Genomic DNA, 19338 nt, shown 5'->3' on the forward strand with positions numbered 1-19338 from the left:
TGAGGCTAAGCTGGGGTGGCCTAGGCTTTGTCAGAAGCTGAAAGAAGAGGGTCTGTGGGCAGAACTGGTTTGCCCTTTAGAGGAGAGGGAAGCCAGACCACCTGACTTGGGGGGGCAGTCAGTGTACCTGTGGGTGGGAAGAAGACATTTATCCAGGGATGCTTTAGGAAGGACATATATCACCTGGAGTTTGGGGGAGATATGGATATGATCTCACTTTCAAATATTTTATCCCATTTTAGCCTGTATCACCCAATGTGTCCTGATTTTTGATTCTGAAAATATCCCTGCAGAAGCAGTCAGACATGGTGCCCACCTATAGTCCCAGCTGTTCCAGACACCAAGGCAGGAGCTTTGCTAGAGCCCAGGAGTTTGAGTCCAGCCTGGGCAGTATACCTAGACCCCATCTCTTAAAACAAACACACAAACAAACAAACAAACAAACGTTACCCAGTTGAAGCTGGACACAGATGAGACATTTGCTAGCACTGGAATAACTGCAGGTAGAGGGGTGGGATCTAAGGAAAGGTGGTTTTCCCAAGTCATTTGTGCAGGCCGGTGAACAAAACATACTGGATCCAAGGTCAAATTTGTAGTGATGGTTCTACGGGGCTCTTTCTATCCTGTTCTGTTTGGTGGGGGTGGGGAGTGATTTCAGAGTTCTTGTTATAATTAGTCACATGCATTACATTGGCATTTTTCTTCATTGATTCTGCTGATCCATGCCCTTGAGCGCTCCGGTAGGCCTGTTGGGGAGGGGAGCTCCTCCTGTATTGGCATTGACTGGCAGATTAGGGCCTGACATTCTTTTCCTAGATTACCTCATTTAATCCTTACAACAACCCTGCAAGGGAAGTATCATTCTGCTTTTACAAATGAGAAAACTGAGGCTCAGAAAGTCTAAGTCCTCTTCCCAGGACCACACAGCTAATCATTGTTCAGGGCTGAGTCTGTGCCTGATTCTACTAAAACCGTCAAGCTCTCTTCCATTCCGACTCAGCTCATCTGAGTCCATTGTGGGGCCTCACCGGCATTCCCTATTGTCTGTTTGGCTGGGGAGGGGGGAGTGTCTGGCAGCCTCAGCCGGAAAGGTGAGGAAAAAATCTGACCAAGACGGTCAGCACATTATATTCAGAGTGTCAAAGCATCAGGCTTGTTTAGAGTCAGGAGTTGGGATTATTCCTGAGCTTTGATTCCCCTATGGTCCTGGGTGGATGTTTGCATGGGGTATGTCTGTGTTTGGATTTTGAGTTTACTCTTGAATTTTTATTTCAGGATATAACTTGGCAAGATGAGCACTCTGCCCCTTTCTCCTGGGAAACAAGGGTAAGTTGGATTAAATTTAGATCTATTTATTCTTTTAAAAATAATTGAGTAGTTGCATATTTTTCTTTCAGCATTTGATGGACTCAGAAGACAGCCCCCTGACTGCCAGGCTGCAGGGGATGTACCCACTATTGGTAAAATAGGTGGGGGTGGGAGGAGCATGGTGAGGAATTAGGAAACTATTGTTTGTGGTTTGGTGATAGAGTTCAAAGTAGTAGTGCTTTCAGCTGGGATCCAATGATGCCCCATGACGCCCGTTGACTAGGGCTCCCAGCCTGCTTGGTTAAGGGGGCCAGTCCTCTTGGGGTCCCTTTCTCTGTTCATACCTCTGGTCCCCAGCACTTAGCACCTTGGTAGGAGATGCCCCATAAGACAAAGTTTTGAGCAAATGGGAGGTGATGAGCCGGTTCATAGACATAGACATGCATTTAGCTAATTCATCCCAACTTGGATCCCTAATTCTGTTTCCTGGTCATTCTTCTGTATCATTATTGCCATCATTGCCGGAGTTGCTTACGAGCATCAAGCGTCACTGATTTTAATTCATTTTCCCCATCTCCTAAGTTGCCCCAGTAGAAGTAAATTTATAAGCAAAATGACTAAAAGGCAAGTGACTTTAACCCAAGGAACAGAAATAAAAGACCAAGATTTTCTGAATTCTAGAACATTTAGTGGTGTGTGTTGGAGGGTTCTTTACATCATGAGAGTGTGTTACAGACAGAAATGGCTGTGAGCCTGGAATAGGGCTTGGACTGATAGTCAGATCAGGGCTTTTAAATACTGATACTTTAGGGCATTTGTTGTTGGTTTTTCACTTGTCCACATCATTGCTGCTCAGAGCCCTTGTCCCAGCAGGAGGCCTATGAGGAGGGTGGGTCGGAGTGGTCCATGAAGGACCTGAGAGGCCCTCACATAGGTGACTGTGTCTGAAAATGAAATATTGCCCAAGGGTACAGATGGACAAGGACAGCTGGCACTGATCTTGGCACATAGATGGTATTTAGTAAGCTGCTGCTGATTGCCCTGGGTGAAGTGAGCTGGCCTCAGGGCACCAGAGCAGGGGATGTTTGAGATGACAGTTAGAGTTAAGAGGTGGTTTGGGGGAAGACATGGCATTGATTTAGTCTCCCTAGGGATCTGGGTACTGGTTGCAGGGGTGACAACATTGTCTTGGGAGATAGCACAGGATGATAAGGAGCTGCCTGCAATTGGAATAGCTCCTAAATGCAGCGCTGGATCCTGTGTCTACTGACGTTGCAAAGGGTAAAAAGTGCATTATTACGTTGATTCTCAGCCAGGGCCCTCAATACTCCTCTTCTGTGGGCTCCCGAAATGGGTAATTGTGAGAAGCACGAATCCTATAGATGATATCTGGCAGTAATAGCCAAATAGACTCTCTGTGCGTTGGACATGAACTTGGGTGTGGCGACCCAGAAAGCAGTGCGGATTTTCCTGGACTGGGTCTATTTGATGATATCACAGTGTTAAGGGGAAGGAAGAAATAGTCAAAATGTCCTAAGACATAAGCTCATCACGTTCCCCACGAGAATATCTGTTCTCTTAAGAATTTACCATGTTAAATGTTCCCGAATCAGCTATTTGTGGGACAGGACATTTCATCTTAACTTGGTGTAAATGACATTCTGGGACGTGGCGGTGCAGCTCCTGGAGTGGCCACCGATACAGGCACAGCTGCTGGGGCCAGAGTGGGGAACTGGTGCTTGGAGGAGGTCGCAAGAACAAAGAGAGCAAGTACAGCCCACTTGGATCCCACTTGTGCTGAGAGGCTCATTGTCCATAGACGCCAGCATATCTGGTCCCTTGGGAACCAGTGTAAATTGAGGAAGCTTGCTAAAATCCAGCTAGCGTGTGTCATCCATCATAACTTGCATCCTTTGTCCTCATTGCTCAAAGTTTGCAGTTCCATTTTATGTACCTGTTAGATGACAGTTCCAGTTTATTTTACAAACTGTTGAGCTCACTCTGTGTCCTCACCTTCCTGTTTTGATCTCTTGAGGTCAGACTTACTATAGTTTACTATTAAAAATTTCTAGGGACAAAATAGAGGGTATCTCGGAGAGCAAGGGAGGTGTCCCTTCCTCCTTCTTCACTAAGCATTGCTGAGTTTTAGTTAGGCTACCACTCACTCCTCCTTAGTCTTAACCCTGGAGTGCCCTGCCACCCTGCTTGAAGAGATTTTCCAAACTCTTCTTAGGACTTAAGGCTTATAAGATCCTCATTGGAGAGCCACAAACACGAGGTGGCTTTAGTGAGTGTAGGACCCCTGATCTCCAATTGCAGGACTGGAGGGACACTTGGATCCCATTCCTTGTTATCTCTCAATTGATGCCTTCCTCACTCTATCGGTTCTCTATAGATGCATAACAAACTTAACGGCGTGAAGCAGCATTTTATGTGCTCGTGATTCTGTGGGTCAGTGGTCAGAGCAGGGCTCAGCTGGACTGTTCTTCCATTGGCCTTGTCTGGGATCACTCACGTGTCATGACCACTTGTTGGGAGCTGGGTGCTCTGAGAACCTTGCTCATGTGTCTGGTTGGTACTGGCTGTTAGCTGGGCCACATGCCTCCAGAAAGCCAGCATGGATTTCTTCACACAGAAGTGGAGTGATCCACGTGCAGGAACGGAAGCCTATAGGACTGTTTTGAGGCTTAGGCTGGGCAATTGCATGGTATCACTTCTGCTCTGTTCTGCTGGTCCAATCAAGGCACAAGCCAGATCAGATTCAAAGTGTGAGGTTAGAGATTGCACCCTTTGATAGAAGAGCTATAGAGAGTTTGCAGCCATTTTAAATCTGAGATTCCATGCCCTAGCGGCTATGTTGTTCATTCCATGGTTAACCTTGGTCATTTCTTTCCATTGTTGATTAATCACTCATTGATTTTTTTTTTAAAGTTTTATTCCTAATCGTGGAAAAACACACACAACATAAAATTTTCCATCTTAATCATGTTTAAGTGTATAGTTTGGTGACAGTAAGTACACTCACATTTTTGTGCAAACATCACCATCATCTGTCTTGAGAACTCTTTTTTTAAATTATCATTTTTAATTGACAGATGAAAAATTATATATATTTATGATGTACAAGATGTTTTGATATGTGTATACATTCTGGAATGATTAAGTCAAGCGAATCCACATCTCCAGAACGAAACTCTGTTCCCATTAAAGAATGACTTCCCCTCCACTCATGCTAGCCCGTGGCAGTCATCATCTATTTTCTGTCTCTGAAATCAATCATTGATTTTTTTTTTCCAGTAGACATTTGTTGTGTACCCTGTTTATGTCAGACATTAAGCTGCAGGCCCAGATTTGAGCATAGGCCACTTCTGTGCTTACAAACAGCTCAGTGAGTAGACAGCTATGTTTGGTGGCAGATCTCACTTAGTACAAAAGCCATAGCCACCGAGTCCCTCCTTCATTCATTTCCCCATTTGTTTAACTCATATTGTATATGTGTTGGGTAGATATAACCTCATGCCCTCCTTCAGCTGTTCAGTTCAATAGACATTTAACGAATGCCAGCAGAGTGCCCAGCTCTTTCCGCAGCTCTGACTTCTCCGTCCTCTTACAAATCTACCTACGTAAGGATAAGCCTGACCCAAGGTCACGGCCATGGGCAGAGTTAAGAATCTCAGGAATATTTTGTTTCTCACCCAACTGCTGCACCTCTCTGTGAGTTCCTTTCTCTTGCCCAGCCCATGGCAGTTCCACCTCCACAGAATGAGCTGCTGTTGTGCTTAGCACCTGTGCCTGCTGCTGCCATGCAACGCAGCTTTGATCAGGAGAGCTTGCTGGGCCTCATTACAGCAGCTGTGCGCCCACCTGGTTTTCCAGTCTGTCCTCACCCCCCCTCTGCCTCGGTTGCCTCCTTGAGGCTGATCCTGGCTGTGGTACCTCTGTTGCCCAGACTTCTTCCATCATGGAAGGGAGGCCTGCTGGTCCTAGAAGGGGTGGGGGTGATCCTGAGTGTCATCTTTTCCACTCATCTGTCAGCTTGGCAGGCGTGCGGCGGGGAGAGGGGGCCAGTGGGGACCTAATGTTGCATTCCTGTGTCATGCTACTGCTGTTTTGAGAGGAAAAAACCCAGCACTTAGAAGGCTCCAGACAGGGGAGGAGGCAGGAGTGGAGAGAGAATTCTTTACATTCCCTAGGCAGTCTGGGCTGGAGAATTCAGAGGAAAAAATGCCTTTGGGACAGGTCAGGCCCTGCCTCAAAGTTGGCTGGGCTCTTGGGACCCCATCCCCAGCCTTGGTTGGCTGAGCTCTTGGTTGACTAGGCGTTGGAACCCTGTCCCCAGCCTTGTCCCTCCCCCAAGCTGTCTGGCTGCTTCTCCTTTCTGGCTACCCCATTCCTTCCCTGATGCCTATTAGGACAGTAGTAGGTTGGGCTGGGGATCGGGCCTTGATTTCATGGGTATCAGAAGACCTCAGGGGCCAATATAGATCATCCCAGAGTACGGAAGCCTTCCAGACCCCTCCTCCAGAAGACACATAAGCGTGATGAGCACAGACCCCTCCTCCATGCTGTACCCGTGATCGGGAAGTGCATGCGCTTTGAATTCTTTCACCCTTGGGAGGCTGGTGTCCCTGTTCATGCCGTGGGTCAGGACAGCAGGATGCAGGGGGCCAGGTGCCTGGCGGGTTGAGTAGGTGAAGAGCAACCGGAGCCCAGGTCTGTCTGTGGCTTGTGGGTTTTTGCTGCCTGTGGTGGGACAGAGGGCTGTTCCAGCAGGAAGTTCCTGCACGTCGAGGATTTGTTGGCTCTGCTCGAGGGCTCCTCCTCACTGCCAGCCATGAGGTTTCTGAGAGGCAGGGCACCACAGGGCTGCACCCACCCACCCGCAGCTTGGTCTGTGCGCTCCTCATGGAGACCCTCATGTCTGCCCAGAAGCTCCCTCCCTCCCTCCCTCCCTCCTGCCCTTCCTCTGCGCTGTGCCTCACCCCTTCCTGAGATGACAGCGGACCCCTGTGGGCTCCCGTTCTAGACCTTCCCTGGTCTCCGTGTGTGAGGTGATGCGTCACTCGCTCAGCCCTGCCCCCAGCCCCGCACTGCCAGCACATAGGCTCTGTTCTTCCCCGCCTCAGGGACTGTGTTCCCTTCAACCTCAGTGTTTTGCTCAGTCCCCCGACCCCCATCCACCCGAGAAGGCCCCACCTGCCCTCCAGACCCAGCACAAATCATCTTTTTACAGTTGTCCCAGTCAGGAGTCTCACCACATGCCGGGTCTGTGCTGAGCAGCCCCCCTGCATTGCAGCGTGTAATCCTCACAGCGACCCACTTTACAGATGAGGAAAGCAGGGCATTGAGTGAGGACGTGAACCCGGCAGTCCTAAGCCCGGGACTGTGCTCTTAACCCCTGCTGCAGCTTCCAGAGTGACCCGCTGCCCTGTTACGGTTAGGAAGCACTGTGACGGGGGAAACCGGGCTGTGCTTATAAATTCCTTTTTGGTGCATCTTTGACCCGGTGAGATGACGAGCCCAGGATGACAGACACGGTTATTTGTCCCTTAACCTTGACAATCCCGGGACCTGGCATACCTCTGCACCCATCCCCTGCCAGTTCTCAGCTGGGTTCTCCCTGGCTGGTGTTGCCTTAGAGGCTGACGGGCGGGCGTTTGTTTGCTTACGTCCACTGGCCCGTCTCTTTGGGCCCCCTGGGTTTGTCCCTGTCAGCTGCCACTTCTACAAAACTTGTGATTCTAAAGGTTTTTAGTGTGTTCCCGCTCATCTGCCTCCTATTCCCTCTTTGGAGGGGCAGTGGGAAGGATAGATGTGAACTGGCTGGTGAATGTACGAGGAATGCTCTAGTAAATGATGATCTTTTTTGACAAGGCTTCTGTCGCCTTTGTCTCAACAATTTAGATCTGTCCGAGGCTGCCAAGCCAAACAGTTAGCTTTGGCAGTCTGCACTCGTCTTTTACTGAAATATTACACATTCCTCTTCAGTGAGTAGGATGTTAAAAATAGACACTGGGCTCAGTTGTGGTCCTTCTGTTTTTAGAACAGACGTGGCCAACCGAGACCCAGTTCCCCACACGGGGTGACTGACGCCCAGCCTGGCCTGGCTGGAGGGAGTCCTCCTGGCCGAGCGTCCGTGGGCATTTGGGACATTGAGGGTGGGCTGTCAGTGCTGCCGTTAGGAGGGTTGGCTTCCTTGTGGACTCTCTTTTCTCCCCTGTCTCAAATACGATAGAAGACCACTAAGCTGAATCCCTGAACCCCGGCTTTCTGTCTGTGGCCAGCGCCCATGAGTTGGCATCCCGTGGCCCATGGGTTTCACGAGACTTATCCTCCCGCCAGCCCCGGCTCCCTGTTGCTCAGTGTCGTGGGAGAGGGCTGACATGAGCTCCTTTCTCAAGAGCCCAGTTCTTTCTCCACACCTGTAGAAAATGGGGTTTTATTCCAGAAAAGTCTAGGATGCGCCCTGGACTGGGAGAGACGGGGAGAGGCCAACAGCAGGGGGTCACTCAAGCCAAAAGCAGGAAAACTTACTTTGAAATGGCAAAAGAGGCTCTGCTTTCCTATGTCCTGCGTGTCTGCATGTCTTTGAAAATGAGCTTGGAGCCACTTTTCGCTCTATCCTGGTGCTGTGTGCACAGACACTGGTACAGGTGCCCCGGGGTAGAATGTGGTCCCTGGGTGGATGGGCTGCAGCCCCCGCGGGATGGGCTTGATCACCCCTGGACTCCTACCTGGCCCCGCTAGAGCCTGTTTTTGTTATAGTTCCTGGAGTTTTTAGAGCTGAGCAGAGTCAGATTTAGACGGGAAAAAAGATTCTTCCCCTACTCCAAAAGGCTTGTGTTTAGAAATTCTATGTAACAAACGCTTTTCCTTTGGGGAAAGCAGTGGGGAAGAGACCTAGTGCCCAGCATGGGGATCGACGAGGGCAGGGTGTTGTGTTTTTTTGATATGTAAAATTTTTAAATATTGATGGGATACATGTGACATTTTGTTGAATCATAGACTGTTCCAGTTAGGGTATTTGCGGTGTCCCTCACTTTGAGTATTTGTCATTTCTATGTATTGGGAACATTTCACGTCCTCTTTTATAGCTATTTTAAAATATACAATACACTTAACTATAGTCACCCCGCTCTGCTATTGCGCACTAGAGCAAACCCTCCTTCCATCTCACTGTGCGCTTGCGCCCACTAGCTAACCTCTCCACGCCCTTCCCACGCACACACCCTTCCCAGCCTGCAGTATCTGTTCTACTCCCTACCTTCATGAGATCATCAGGGCGTTTTTTAAAGGAGATGGTAGTTATACATTATTTGCAGAATTAAGAACAGCATACACATACATAGGGAAAAAGACTTAGAAGCAGATGCATTGGAACTTTTTTCTTCTTTAAGTTCTTGTCTTCCCTGTATTCACCTCCAGACCCCCTAAACTAGGTAGCTGCTTCTGCCAGCACAGCCCTCTCCTCTAGCCAGATGACACCCCGCTCTGAGGAGCTGTTGCCAGGTCTCCTGTCAAGCAGGGATGGGAGTGACCTCTGTCATTCTGGTTGAGGAGGTCACACCCAGCTAAGTGCTACCCAGTTCCCTTCCCGCAGCGCCCCTGAAGCAGCCCAGGAACCACTGTGACTGGCGTCTCTCCCCAGCATTCCTGGCTCGGGCCAATGCTGCCCTCCACGTACACAGGAAGTTCCGTCTCACCTTCCAGAGGCTTCTGAGCAAAGACACCCATAGGAGAAATTGCTGATCTAAAAAAGCCTGGAGTTTGACGAAGTGCTCAGTTTTAGTGCCTTCCTTACACTACAATTTCCAGATCAAAGTCAACTGTGTCCCCTGAGTTGGGCCCCACTTCCGAGCCATTTTTAGCGATTTGCCCATTTCAAGAAACCATCATCTCCATCCCCCAGTTTTTCTGTATTCTGTTGCGGAATTTGGAAACATGCCGAGTATTCAGAATGCATCACTTAGCAATAGCCCTTTAAAGTCAAATTAGATCACACACAAAAAGAAATCCTGCTGTGTGCACTGCCCTCCGCTGCTTCCATGGATGTCGTACCTGGGGGCCACTTGTTGTTTTGTAATGCAGGGATGCCCAGCGGTGGCTTCAGGCCTTGGAGTCTCTTGATCCAGGTTGAAATACCAGCTGCACCACCTCCTAATGGGCTGGTGACCTAGGACAGTTTAATTCATCACTCCAAGCCTCCGTTTTCTCATTTGTAGAATGAAAATAATAATTTAAAAATAACATGCCTGATACATCAGGCACACCGAGTAACCTACATTGTCTTTAACCGGAGCTCCTGGCAGAACCAACGCCAACGCTTTTTGACTGTTTTCTGTTTTTTTGTTTTTGTGTTTGTTTTTTTTTTTGGAGACCGAGTCTCACTCTGTCATCCAGGCTGGAGTACAGTGGCATGATCTCAGCTCACTGCAACCTCTGCCTCCCGGGTTCAAGCGATTATCCTGCCTCAGCCGCCTGAGTAGCTGGAATTATAGGTGCGTGCCACCATACCTGGCAAATTTTTGTATTTTTAGTAGAGACAGGGTTTCACCATATTGGTCAGGCTGGTCTCAAACTCCTGACCTCATGATCCGCCTGCCTCAGCCTCCCAAAGTGCAGGGGTTACAGGCATGAGCCACCACACCTGACCTTTGGGTTTTATTTCCTGTAACACTGAGCTTCAGGGCAGCCTAGGCTTGCGTTTTAAACTTGAGTTCCTCATGGCCTCATGATCTCGTCTCCCAAGCCTGGAGGGAAGATGTCTGACCATCAGAAGCTGGGCTTTTAGAAGTCTCAGACTCAGAGAATGTGTGCAGTTCTCTGTGCTCAGGGCCTGCAGTTCGCACGGGAAAAGCAGTATGTCCATCCTTGCCCTGACAAGCACGCCCCTGCCCGTTGGCAAGGATGCTAGGAGAGTGCTGCCGTCTGCAGAACCTTAAAGAGCTGAACAGACCATTGATATGTGAAAGGCTGCGTATGGACGTCATGAAGAACCATGTTTTGTATCTTAAGTTAGCACAGGCGGTTTTAAATTATACTCAGTGACTAAAAATGCTACTCTGATGTACATCTGGTGGCATTAGAAATTGGGGCAGCTGCTAGAAAGCAGATTTGATAGTAGGCATCTAAAACCATAAAAAGGAAAGGTTTAAATTGTATTTTGATATTTCACTTCTAGAAATCTGTCTAAAGAAATTAATACAAAATGGGGAAGAGATTGTATGCGTGAAGATGTTTATGGCAACCTTAATTATAACAACAAGACTTAGAAATAGCAAATTGTCTGATACGAAAATGGCTAAGTAGGTGGTGTGACAGCTACTGAAATATTTTACAACCATTAAAAATAATCGTTTTAATGACCATACAGCAACATGGATGATGCTTATGATTGAGTGAAAAAGCAGTGCCCCAAATCACATGCCCAACAGAACCACATCCTCGTCATACACATATATGGAAACGGTCACATAGAAATAACAAAAAGCAGTCGTGATTGTTGGAGGAGAAAAGGGTTGGGTTGTGACTGATTCTTTTTCTGTTTTCTATTTCCCAAACTTTCTGTCATGTGGTTTTATTACTTTTATTTATTTATTTTTGTTTTTAACATATTTTTTGAGACAGGGTCTTGCTCTGTTGCCCAGGCTGGAGTTCAGTGGTGCAGCCGTGTCTCACTGTAGCCTTCACCTCCCAGGCCCAAGCAGTCCTCCCGCCTCAGCCTTCTGCGTAGCACTGGGGACCACAGGCGTGTGCCACTATGCCTGGCCATTTTTTTAAAAAGTTTTTAGTAGAGAAGGGGTCTCACTTGTTGCCCAGGCTGGTCTTGAACTGGGCTCAAGCGATTTTCCATGCTCAGCCTCCCAAAGTGCTAGGATTATAGGCATGAGCTGCCACATCTGGCATGTTAATTTCAGAGAGAGACTGGGAAGTATGAGGGAGTAAAATGGCGAGGGAAGAGAGACGTCTTCAGAAACGATTGAGATTACAAATTACTTGTTCTGCAGAACTTGGAAGACAACATTCTACTCCAAAGAGGAGGTTTAGGTTTCCATTTAATGATTGTGTTGGTCAAAACAGCTCAGCAGTGTCATTTTTAGAGATCACTGTGGTTGGCAGCATCTGGATCAAGGAAAGCATTTCGTAGGTGCTCAGATGTGGAGCATGAGCTGTGCTGGGTGCTGGGCCCTGCCCTGCCCTCTGGTGGTTTGTGATCTGAGGCTGGGTTCTGACCGGGGCTGCGGAGTGACCTTCTGTTGCACTGTGCACCCTTCCTCATTATCCTCCCTGTGAGGGTCACTGCCCATCAGGAAGGCGCTAGAACCACGCTGGAGGAGACAGGCGGGTGCCCTGCTTACCAAGCAGAGAGCCCCTACTCATCTGTGATACTCAGACACCTCGAGCTGCATGGCGCATAGTGCATGAAGGGGTGTATTAGTCTGTTCCTGCATTGCTTTAAAGAAATACCTGAGAGTGGGTAATTTATTTAATTTAGAGAGGAGGTTTAACTGGCTCATAGTTCTGTGGGCTACACAGGAAACATGGCATCGGCTTCTGCTTGGCTTCTGGGGAGGCCTCAGGGGCTGTGACTCAGTAGAGAGTCGGGGAGGTGCCATACCCTTTTAAATGACCAGATCTCACAGGAACTCACTCTCAAGAAGACAGCAGGGAGTCATGAGGGATCCGCCCCTATGATCCAGACACCTCCCATCGGGCCCCACCTCCAGCACTGCAGATTACAGTTCAGCATGAGGCGTGGGAGGGGACCACCATCCACACTCTATCACCTGGCCTTGGCCTTTCAGCTTCTGATGAATTCAGGTGCACAATGGAAGTCCTGAACATACCTACCACTCAGGACAGACAGCTCCTGCACGTGGGCAACAGCTCTTGTGTGGCTGCGTGCATCCATGTGCTGGGGGGAGGGGTGGTGGTGTGGGCTGGCAGCTTGTGACAGTCGATTCTCAGGATCGCTTGCTTTCTTCTCTCCTTTCTCATGTCCCACCGTAGAGTCAGATGGAATTCAGCATCTCCTCCTTATCCATCCAGGAGCCGAGCAACGGCACTGCCATTAGCGAGCCGAGACCACTGTCCAAAGCTTCCCAGGGCTCCCAGGCCCTCAAGTCCTCCCAGGGCAGCAGGTCCTCCAGCCTGGATGCCCTGGGCCCCACCAGGAAGGAGGAGGAAGCGTCCTTCTGGAAGATCAACGCCGAGCGGTCCCGAGGGGAGGGGCCTGAGGCCGAGTTCCAGTCGCTGACCCCTAGCCAGATCAAGTCCATGGAGAAGGGGGAGAAGGTCTTGCCTCCCTGCTACCGGCAGGAACCTGCCCCGAAGGACAGGGAGGCCAAGGTGGAAAAGCCCAGCACCCTCCGCCAGGAGCAGCGTCCCCTTCCCAACGTGAGCACCGAACCTGAGAGACCCCCGCCCGTCCAGGCTCTCAGCAGCATGCTGCACGAGGCCACCCCCTCCCAGCTCGAGGGGAAGCTGCCGTCTCCTGATGCCAGGCAGGACGATGGGGAAGACACCCTGTTCTCGGAACCCAAGTTTGCACAGGTGGGTGGCCTGCACCAACGCATCCTCAGGCGGGGTGGGCCCTTCTTCGATGGGGACTGAGAGGGTCCCCTACAAAGCAGGCAGGCCACAGGTGCCCATGCTCTTTTTCCTCTCCCCCTCTTTTCCCCTTCCCCTCCCTCTTCCTCAGAGGATGTCTAGGCTCCGAGCTGAGCCACCAACAAATATACAACAAGACAAGTTTTGCGAGTCCATCTGGGTGCCCTAATTTACCAGTCAGGGTTCCTTGGCCCACTGCGCTTTCCCGGGGCTGCTGTCTGGAGAGGCCCCTGGAAGGCGCTGCGCCCAGGGCTGTCAGCGCAAGGCTGTGCTGGGCCTTTTTGGGAGCTGCCCATAGGGCAGTGGTCCGTTCTTTAGGATTGGCTTGGATTTGGGCCGGGGAGCGGCCTGTTGGCAAGACGGGCAGGCACAGTTGAGAGGCCACACTGGGTCTTGACCCGCTCTGGGCCTCGCTGGGCTCCTGGCTGCCTTGTGAGCCCAGGATCAGCCTCCTCCATGTTAGCCTGGACGGGCTTCTCTGGCCCTTGGGACTCCTTGGCTCTGTGGTGACTTTTTTTTTTTTTTTTTTTAATTTTCACAGGTTTTTGGGAGTAAGTAGTGTTTGGTTACGTAAGTTCTCTTGTGGTGGTTTGTGAGATTTTGGTGCACCCATCACCGGAGCAGTGTACACTGAATCCAATTTGCAGTCTTTCATCCCACACCCTCCACCCCTCCCTGCTGGGTCCCCACAGTCCACTGTGTCGTTCTCATGCCTTTGCATCCTCATAGCTTAGCTCCCACTTATGAGTGAGAACATATGATGTCTGGGTTTCCATTCCTGTGTTAGTTCACCTAGAATCATAGTCTCCAATCCTATCCAGCTTGCTGCAAATGCCATTAATTCATTCCTTTTTATGGCTGAGTGGTATTCCATTATATAATACACATATATATATACGAAATCTCACAGTTTCTTTATTCACTCGTTGAGTGGTGGGCATTTGGGCTAGTTCCACATATGAATTTTAGAAGTTTTTTATTATGGTAAAATACACAAAAAAATTTACCATTTTAACCATTTTAAAGTTAAATTTGGTGGCATTGGAGTACATTCTCAGTGTAACCATCACTACCATCCATTGCCAGAACCCCTTTCATCTTGCAGAACGAAAGCTCTGGACCCGTTCAGCACTAACTTTCCATTCCTCCCTCCCCAAAGCCCCTGGCAACCGCCCTTCTACTTTCTGTTTCTATGAGTTTGACTCCTCTAGGTACCTCCTATAAGTGGCATCATATAGCATGTATCCTTTTGTGACTGACTTAATTTTACTTAGTGTAGTATCTTCAAGGTTCATTCATGTTGTAGCATGTGTAGAATTGCCTTTTAAGGCTGAGTAGTATTCCACTGTGTGGTTAGACCACATTTCGTGTATCCACCCATCCATCCACAGACACTTGAGTTGCTTCCACCTTTCGGCTATTGTGGGCTGTTAGGAATAGTGCTGCAATGAACGCGTGTCTCCAAATACCTCTCCCAGCCCCTGCTGTCCCTTCTCCTGGGTGCATACCCAGATGTGGAATTGCTGGATCGCATGGTAATTCTAGTTTTACTTTTTTGAAGAAGCTGCGTACTGTTTGCCCCAGCAGCTGTGCCATTTTATGTTCCATCCACATGAGTTCCAGCTTCTCCACACCCTTGCAACACTTGCTATTTTCTGTCTTTGCTGGTGCCATGCGAAGGGGTATGAGATGGTGTCTTGCTGTGGTTTGGCTTGCCTGTCCCTGATCATGAGCGACATTGAGCATCACTTCATGTGCTTGTTGGCCATCTGTGTATCTTCCTTGGAGAAATGTCCAGTGGTCCCTTGCCCATGGTTTAATTTTTGGTTGTTTTGTTGTTGAGTTGAGATCATCGCTGATGACGCTGAATGTCTCCCAGAGTGGGTTCTCGGTGCCTCCACACCTCCCTTGGCCGACGGCTGCACGTGCTGTCCTCCTGCCGAGGGAGGATCCAGCACTGCTCCACATCAGTGCTCCAGCCTGTCCTCCTCTTCATGTCTCTGCACCTCCTTAAGTCAGTGCCTTCTGCCCTCTCCTTTCCTGCCTCCTGCAGTACCTGCCCATCTCTCCATTGTTTTCTGCCCGTGACCTCCTCCTTATAGACAGGCTCAGTTCCCTGCCTCCCTAACCAGCACTATAAGACTCTGCACGTGGGGCTTCCTCTGAAGGAAGTATTTCCAAAAATTGGTGACAGTCTCCACTCCAAAGAGAAGCAGGAACGTGTTTCCGTGTGGGCAGTGGAGAGTAGGAGACAGCACACGAAATTCCTTTGAGAGAACAGATTTCTGAGAGGAGAGCGCAGTGAAATGCCACTGCATTTAAGAAACTGGAAGGAAACCAGAACAAGGAAAGCTGGACTGGGCCCCTTCCGTTTTGTGTGTTTTACCTCACTCTGCATCAGTCTCACATGCAGCCAAACTGCGTCTGAGTCAGGCCTCAAGGGCGAGTCCCTTAGCCCATTGCCTGCTCTTGTCACCATGCATGCATTTTCTGTTCGCTGGCTGCTTGGAGGGCAGAGAGTCAAGGTTTCTTTCTCAGGAAGCCCTCAGCCCACGAGGTGAACGTCTGCTGGCGTTATCCTGGAGGAAGGGGGCATCTGAGTGGAAGCTGGTCAGAAGGTTTATGAAAACAGCAGCAGCTTGAGACAGCCCGTGCTCACAGAGGAGACCTGTCAGTCAGGCCCTTTCCCCTGAAAGAAGAATGAAATTAAACCAGGCCTCGTGGTGCATGCATGGTGCATGCGTGGTGCATGCCTGTAGTCCCAGCTACGTGGGAGGCTGAGGTGAGAGGATTACTTGAGCCTTGGAGGCTGAGCCTGGAGTTTGGGAAAATCACCTCATAACCTTTTACAAGATCTGAAAGAAATAAGCTTCACATTCTCTCTGCACTTTACTTTCTCAGCTTTGCAAGTTCTTTTTTGTTGTGTTTGTGTGTGATGTTTGTTTTATATTAGAGGGAATATGTTCATCATATGTTCTCTTCTTTAGGATGAATAAATTTAAACATGGCTCTCATGCAGAAACAGAAAAGATTTATAGAAAAATAGACATTGTTCTTTTCTCTGTAAGGTCTGTTAGCTGCTCACAGACATGCCTGGGGTTGTAGAGGGGTTAGCATTGGATGCTGGCAGAGTATAGATTGCATTGAACTTTATTTAATCTTCTGATTCCAAGTGCTGAGATAAATTGAGGTCAGGGAACCTCTGAGACAGAAGTAGGCTCTTTCATCTGGGTCGCTTTAAATGAGATGCTGTTTTTAGATTATGCATAACTGAAAAAAAAGACTCATGCCTTATTTCCATGTTTTTGTCCCTTCTACAGGTCAGCTCAAGTAATGTCGTCTTGAAGACGGGATTTGATTTTCTGGACAATTGGTAAAATGTATTAGAAAAATACAGTGAAGAATTCTAAAATGTTTTCCAAAGTGGTGTGCAGGAGGAGGATAAAGGGCCGCCTTTTCCTATGCATTTTCCTGGTTTCTTGACACCTTTTTCTTAATCATTTGGAAACTGGTCAATATTGCCAGGTTTCTTTTTTGGTAGAACCAGATATATATGCTGTTTTCAGTGATTTGATAACAGAAGTTTTACATTTGGAATTTTTAAGGTCTGTTAAGGATTCAGGAGATCTTGCAAATTAAACTTCTGTTCTCAGCTCCACCCAGTTTCCCCCTCCTCAAAGGATGTTTTTCAACATGTCACAAAAGTCACGAAAGTGATTTCCATCTCCTTGTTATTCCCCTCCTTCCCCTTTTTAATGGATGGCGTTCCCTTTGATGGGTGATGGAGGGTGATGTTATCAGCCATGGTGTCAGCTGACCGGGACCCCGAAAGATTGGCCCCCAGCGAAGTTCTCAGCCAGCACTCGCGGCTGTCTAGGGCTTCTCTGCGGAAGCCACGCCCCTCTCATCATGTGCCACCCTCCACCCTCACGCCATTTCCAGGGAACAGACTGCGGGCGTGCCCTGATATGTATTCAGAGCACGGATCGTTGTTTAAAAAGAGCTGCATGTTTAAAGAGTTTTGTATTAACTTGGCATTAGTTTGTATCTAGATTATCAGCAGTGGGGCTACCACTTTCCTTGGTTTTATATCTATTTCCTTTTGGAAGTTCTTGTTGCTTATGTGACCTGTTGGTAGTTCCCTGGACTGGGCACCTGCAGGAGTCAGGGCAGACGGCAGGCGCGGCTGGAGGACAGGGCTCTTCTGCTTAGTTGTGTTAGAGTCTTTCAGCGTGAGTATGGTGGGGGCAGTGGGCATTCTTTATCCCAAGGGCTAGCCAGCTGCATCATGACGGACCTTCCCCAGTCCCGACCACCACCAGAAGTGGAAAAGTGGAGTTTGTGATTACCTAGCAGCACCCCTGGAGACCTGTGTCACAGCAGCAGTATCTCTTGGAGCTGGTGCCCGGTGGCACAAGGTGGCCCACCTCCCATAGGGAAGCTGCTGTGCTCACAGGCTGCCCCGCCCAGTGGTCCCTGAGCTGCGTGAGCCTGTGTGTTTGAGGCGTCCGCGCAGAGCCTCACGCCCAGTGTGGCGCCACCTCCACGTTGCCATCACTGCGTTCTCACCTGAAGCCTTAATCTCTGCGACCCCTGCCAGTGAGTGCTTGGTTTCAATACCAAAGTGTGTCTTCTCTTTTTAAAAAAATGCCTGTTTCATAGGACCTTCTGAAAGGATTTCCAGAATATTTTATCTGGCTCTAAAATAAAGCACATAGCAACTCACCCCAACCCCTCATCGCCTCCAGGAAAGTTTCTGCCAAAGCTGTGGCACAGCCAGCATTTGATTTGGTTCTTGCCAATTGCTTTATGTCTCTAAACCTCATTTGGCTCCTTGGGTTGTGGAGTTTTCATTCTCCTTCAGTGACGTACTTTAACTTTTCAAATATAGGTTCTTTCTGTACCATTTAAGTATAGTTGATACATGTGAAGCCAAAAAGATTTCATCATGGTGGTGAGGGAAAAAGGAGCTTAGAAATCCCAGCTGGTACAGCCTGAGCAGGCTCCAGCTCCCCTTGGGGCTAGCAGCGCCATTCACACAGGGATCCTCAGCATCAGACACCTGCCTGCACCTTCTGCCTGGAGGGCACGGGGCTGCTGTGGAATCCATGGGAGCGAGTGCATATGTATGAGTTTGTATTCTGTAGTGTTGGTGTAGCACAGAACAAAGACCTGTGTCCGAGGCAGTAGGTCAAGGTTATCTGCCTGTTCTCTTGGGAGAAATTCTAATTTCTTTTCCACTTTCTCATAAGGCCCAATACTCCCTCCAAGTTCTTCTTGGTGCCGAGGGGTGTAGGAATTATTCAAAGCCTCTGCCTCACTTAGTACCATCTGGGGCCCGGCACCCAGCAGTGTTAACTCTGATTATAATGTTTCTTAATGGTATAGCCTCCTGAGATTCAATGTAAAATCAAAAATTAGGAAATCCTGGAGGGAGTCCTCAAGGTGTGTTGCTTTGCTCTGCTTTTGGAAGAAGGGACGGCAGGTTCGCGTGCAGGTCTTCATCCTGCCTGACCGGTGGATCTTCCTCTACACCTCAGGCAAAGCCTCACCAAGATGGTTTCTTAGTTCTCCATATGCCACATTTTTCCTGCCATGCATCAGGAGGGAGTTTCTAAAACCAGGAGTTTATATTTATTTTGTAGAAAAGACACACTTTTCAGGAGAAACCTGAGCATGATTTTGGATTCTTCACCTCCCCCCAGTCTCTGCACTTGGGATTCAGCTCAAGGATCCAGTGTCTGCATTTTTTACAAAAGTTTCCCTAAGAAGTCAGCAACCAGCCTCTGTTTCCTCTGGGGACCCCTCCCTTGTCCACTGGGTTTGGGGGTGCTGCCCCATTGGGAACAGCGGGACACCGTCACCCGTTGGAGCCACTCCCCCTGTGTGGATGTCAGGAACAGCCTCCCTTTCTTTGCATCTCCCTTTCTTTAATTAACGTTTTCAAAAATAATAAATTCTTACTGATGACTTGTAACTTGGTCATATTTTATACTCGTAGCCTTTAATAAAGCCATTTAAAAAATGCTGTTTGTGTCTGTGATGCGCCTCTGCTGGTATCAGGAAGCCTGTGGAGACGATTGCAGTTGAACACAAAAGAGAAGAGGGGTTCGTGCTAGTGAAAGCTAGCTTAAGCCATTTCCGGACGCCTGCTTTGCAGTCCTGGCCCCGTCCTCTCTGCAGGTTTGTGGGAGGTGATGGCTTCTAGCAGGAGGGGTGGGCTCTGTCCTGGGGTGCACTTGCACAGCCCTCGGGTGAAGTGGAAGCATCAGCAAGGTCTTCCAAACAAGCTTATTGTATTGGGTGAATGGCTCTGAAAAGCTGCCTCCCTCAAAGCTTTCGTGTGGCCTCTAGTTAAAGCTGATATTTGGTGGGAGGATGGGGAATAGAAATACAAAATAAAACACAGCCAGTCAGTCC

The 19338-nt window shown here is 49.0% G+C and overlaps 1 protein-coding gene across 2 annotated transcripts in view; it reads left to right on the forward strand.

Moving 5' to 3' along the window:
• The window catches only part of CUNH1orf198 (chromosome unknown C1orf198 homolog), a 31579-nt gene extending 12632 nt beyond the window's left edge, over window positions 1-18947 (forward strand). For both annotated transcript variants that reach the window (XM_032242354.1, XM_032242355.1), the window contains exons 2-4: window positions 1276-1326; window positions 12319-12861; window positions 16239-18947. In XM_032242354.1, the coding sequence (XP_032098245.1) occupies window positions 1276-1326; window positions 12319-12861; window positions 16239-16295 (651 nt within the window). In that variant the 3' untranslated portion in view covers window positions 16296-18947. The remainder of the gene's footprint in view (window positions 1-1275; window positions 1327-12318; window positions 12862-16238) is intronic.
• Window positions 18948-19338: the final 391 nt, after the last annotated feature.

This window comes from Sapajus apella, unplaced genomic scaffold (genome assembly GCF_009761245.1).
Source record: "Sapajus apella isolate SASKATOON/1434 unplaced genomic scaffold, GSC_monkey_1.0 scaffold49, whole genome shotgun sequence".
NCBI lineage: Eukaryota > Metazoa > Chordata > Mammalia > Primates > Cebidae > Sapajus > Sapajus apella.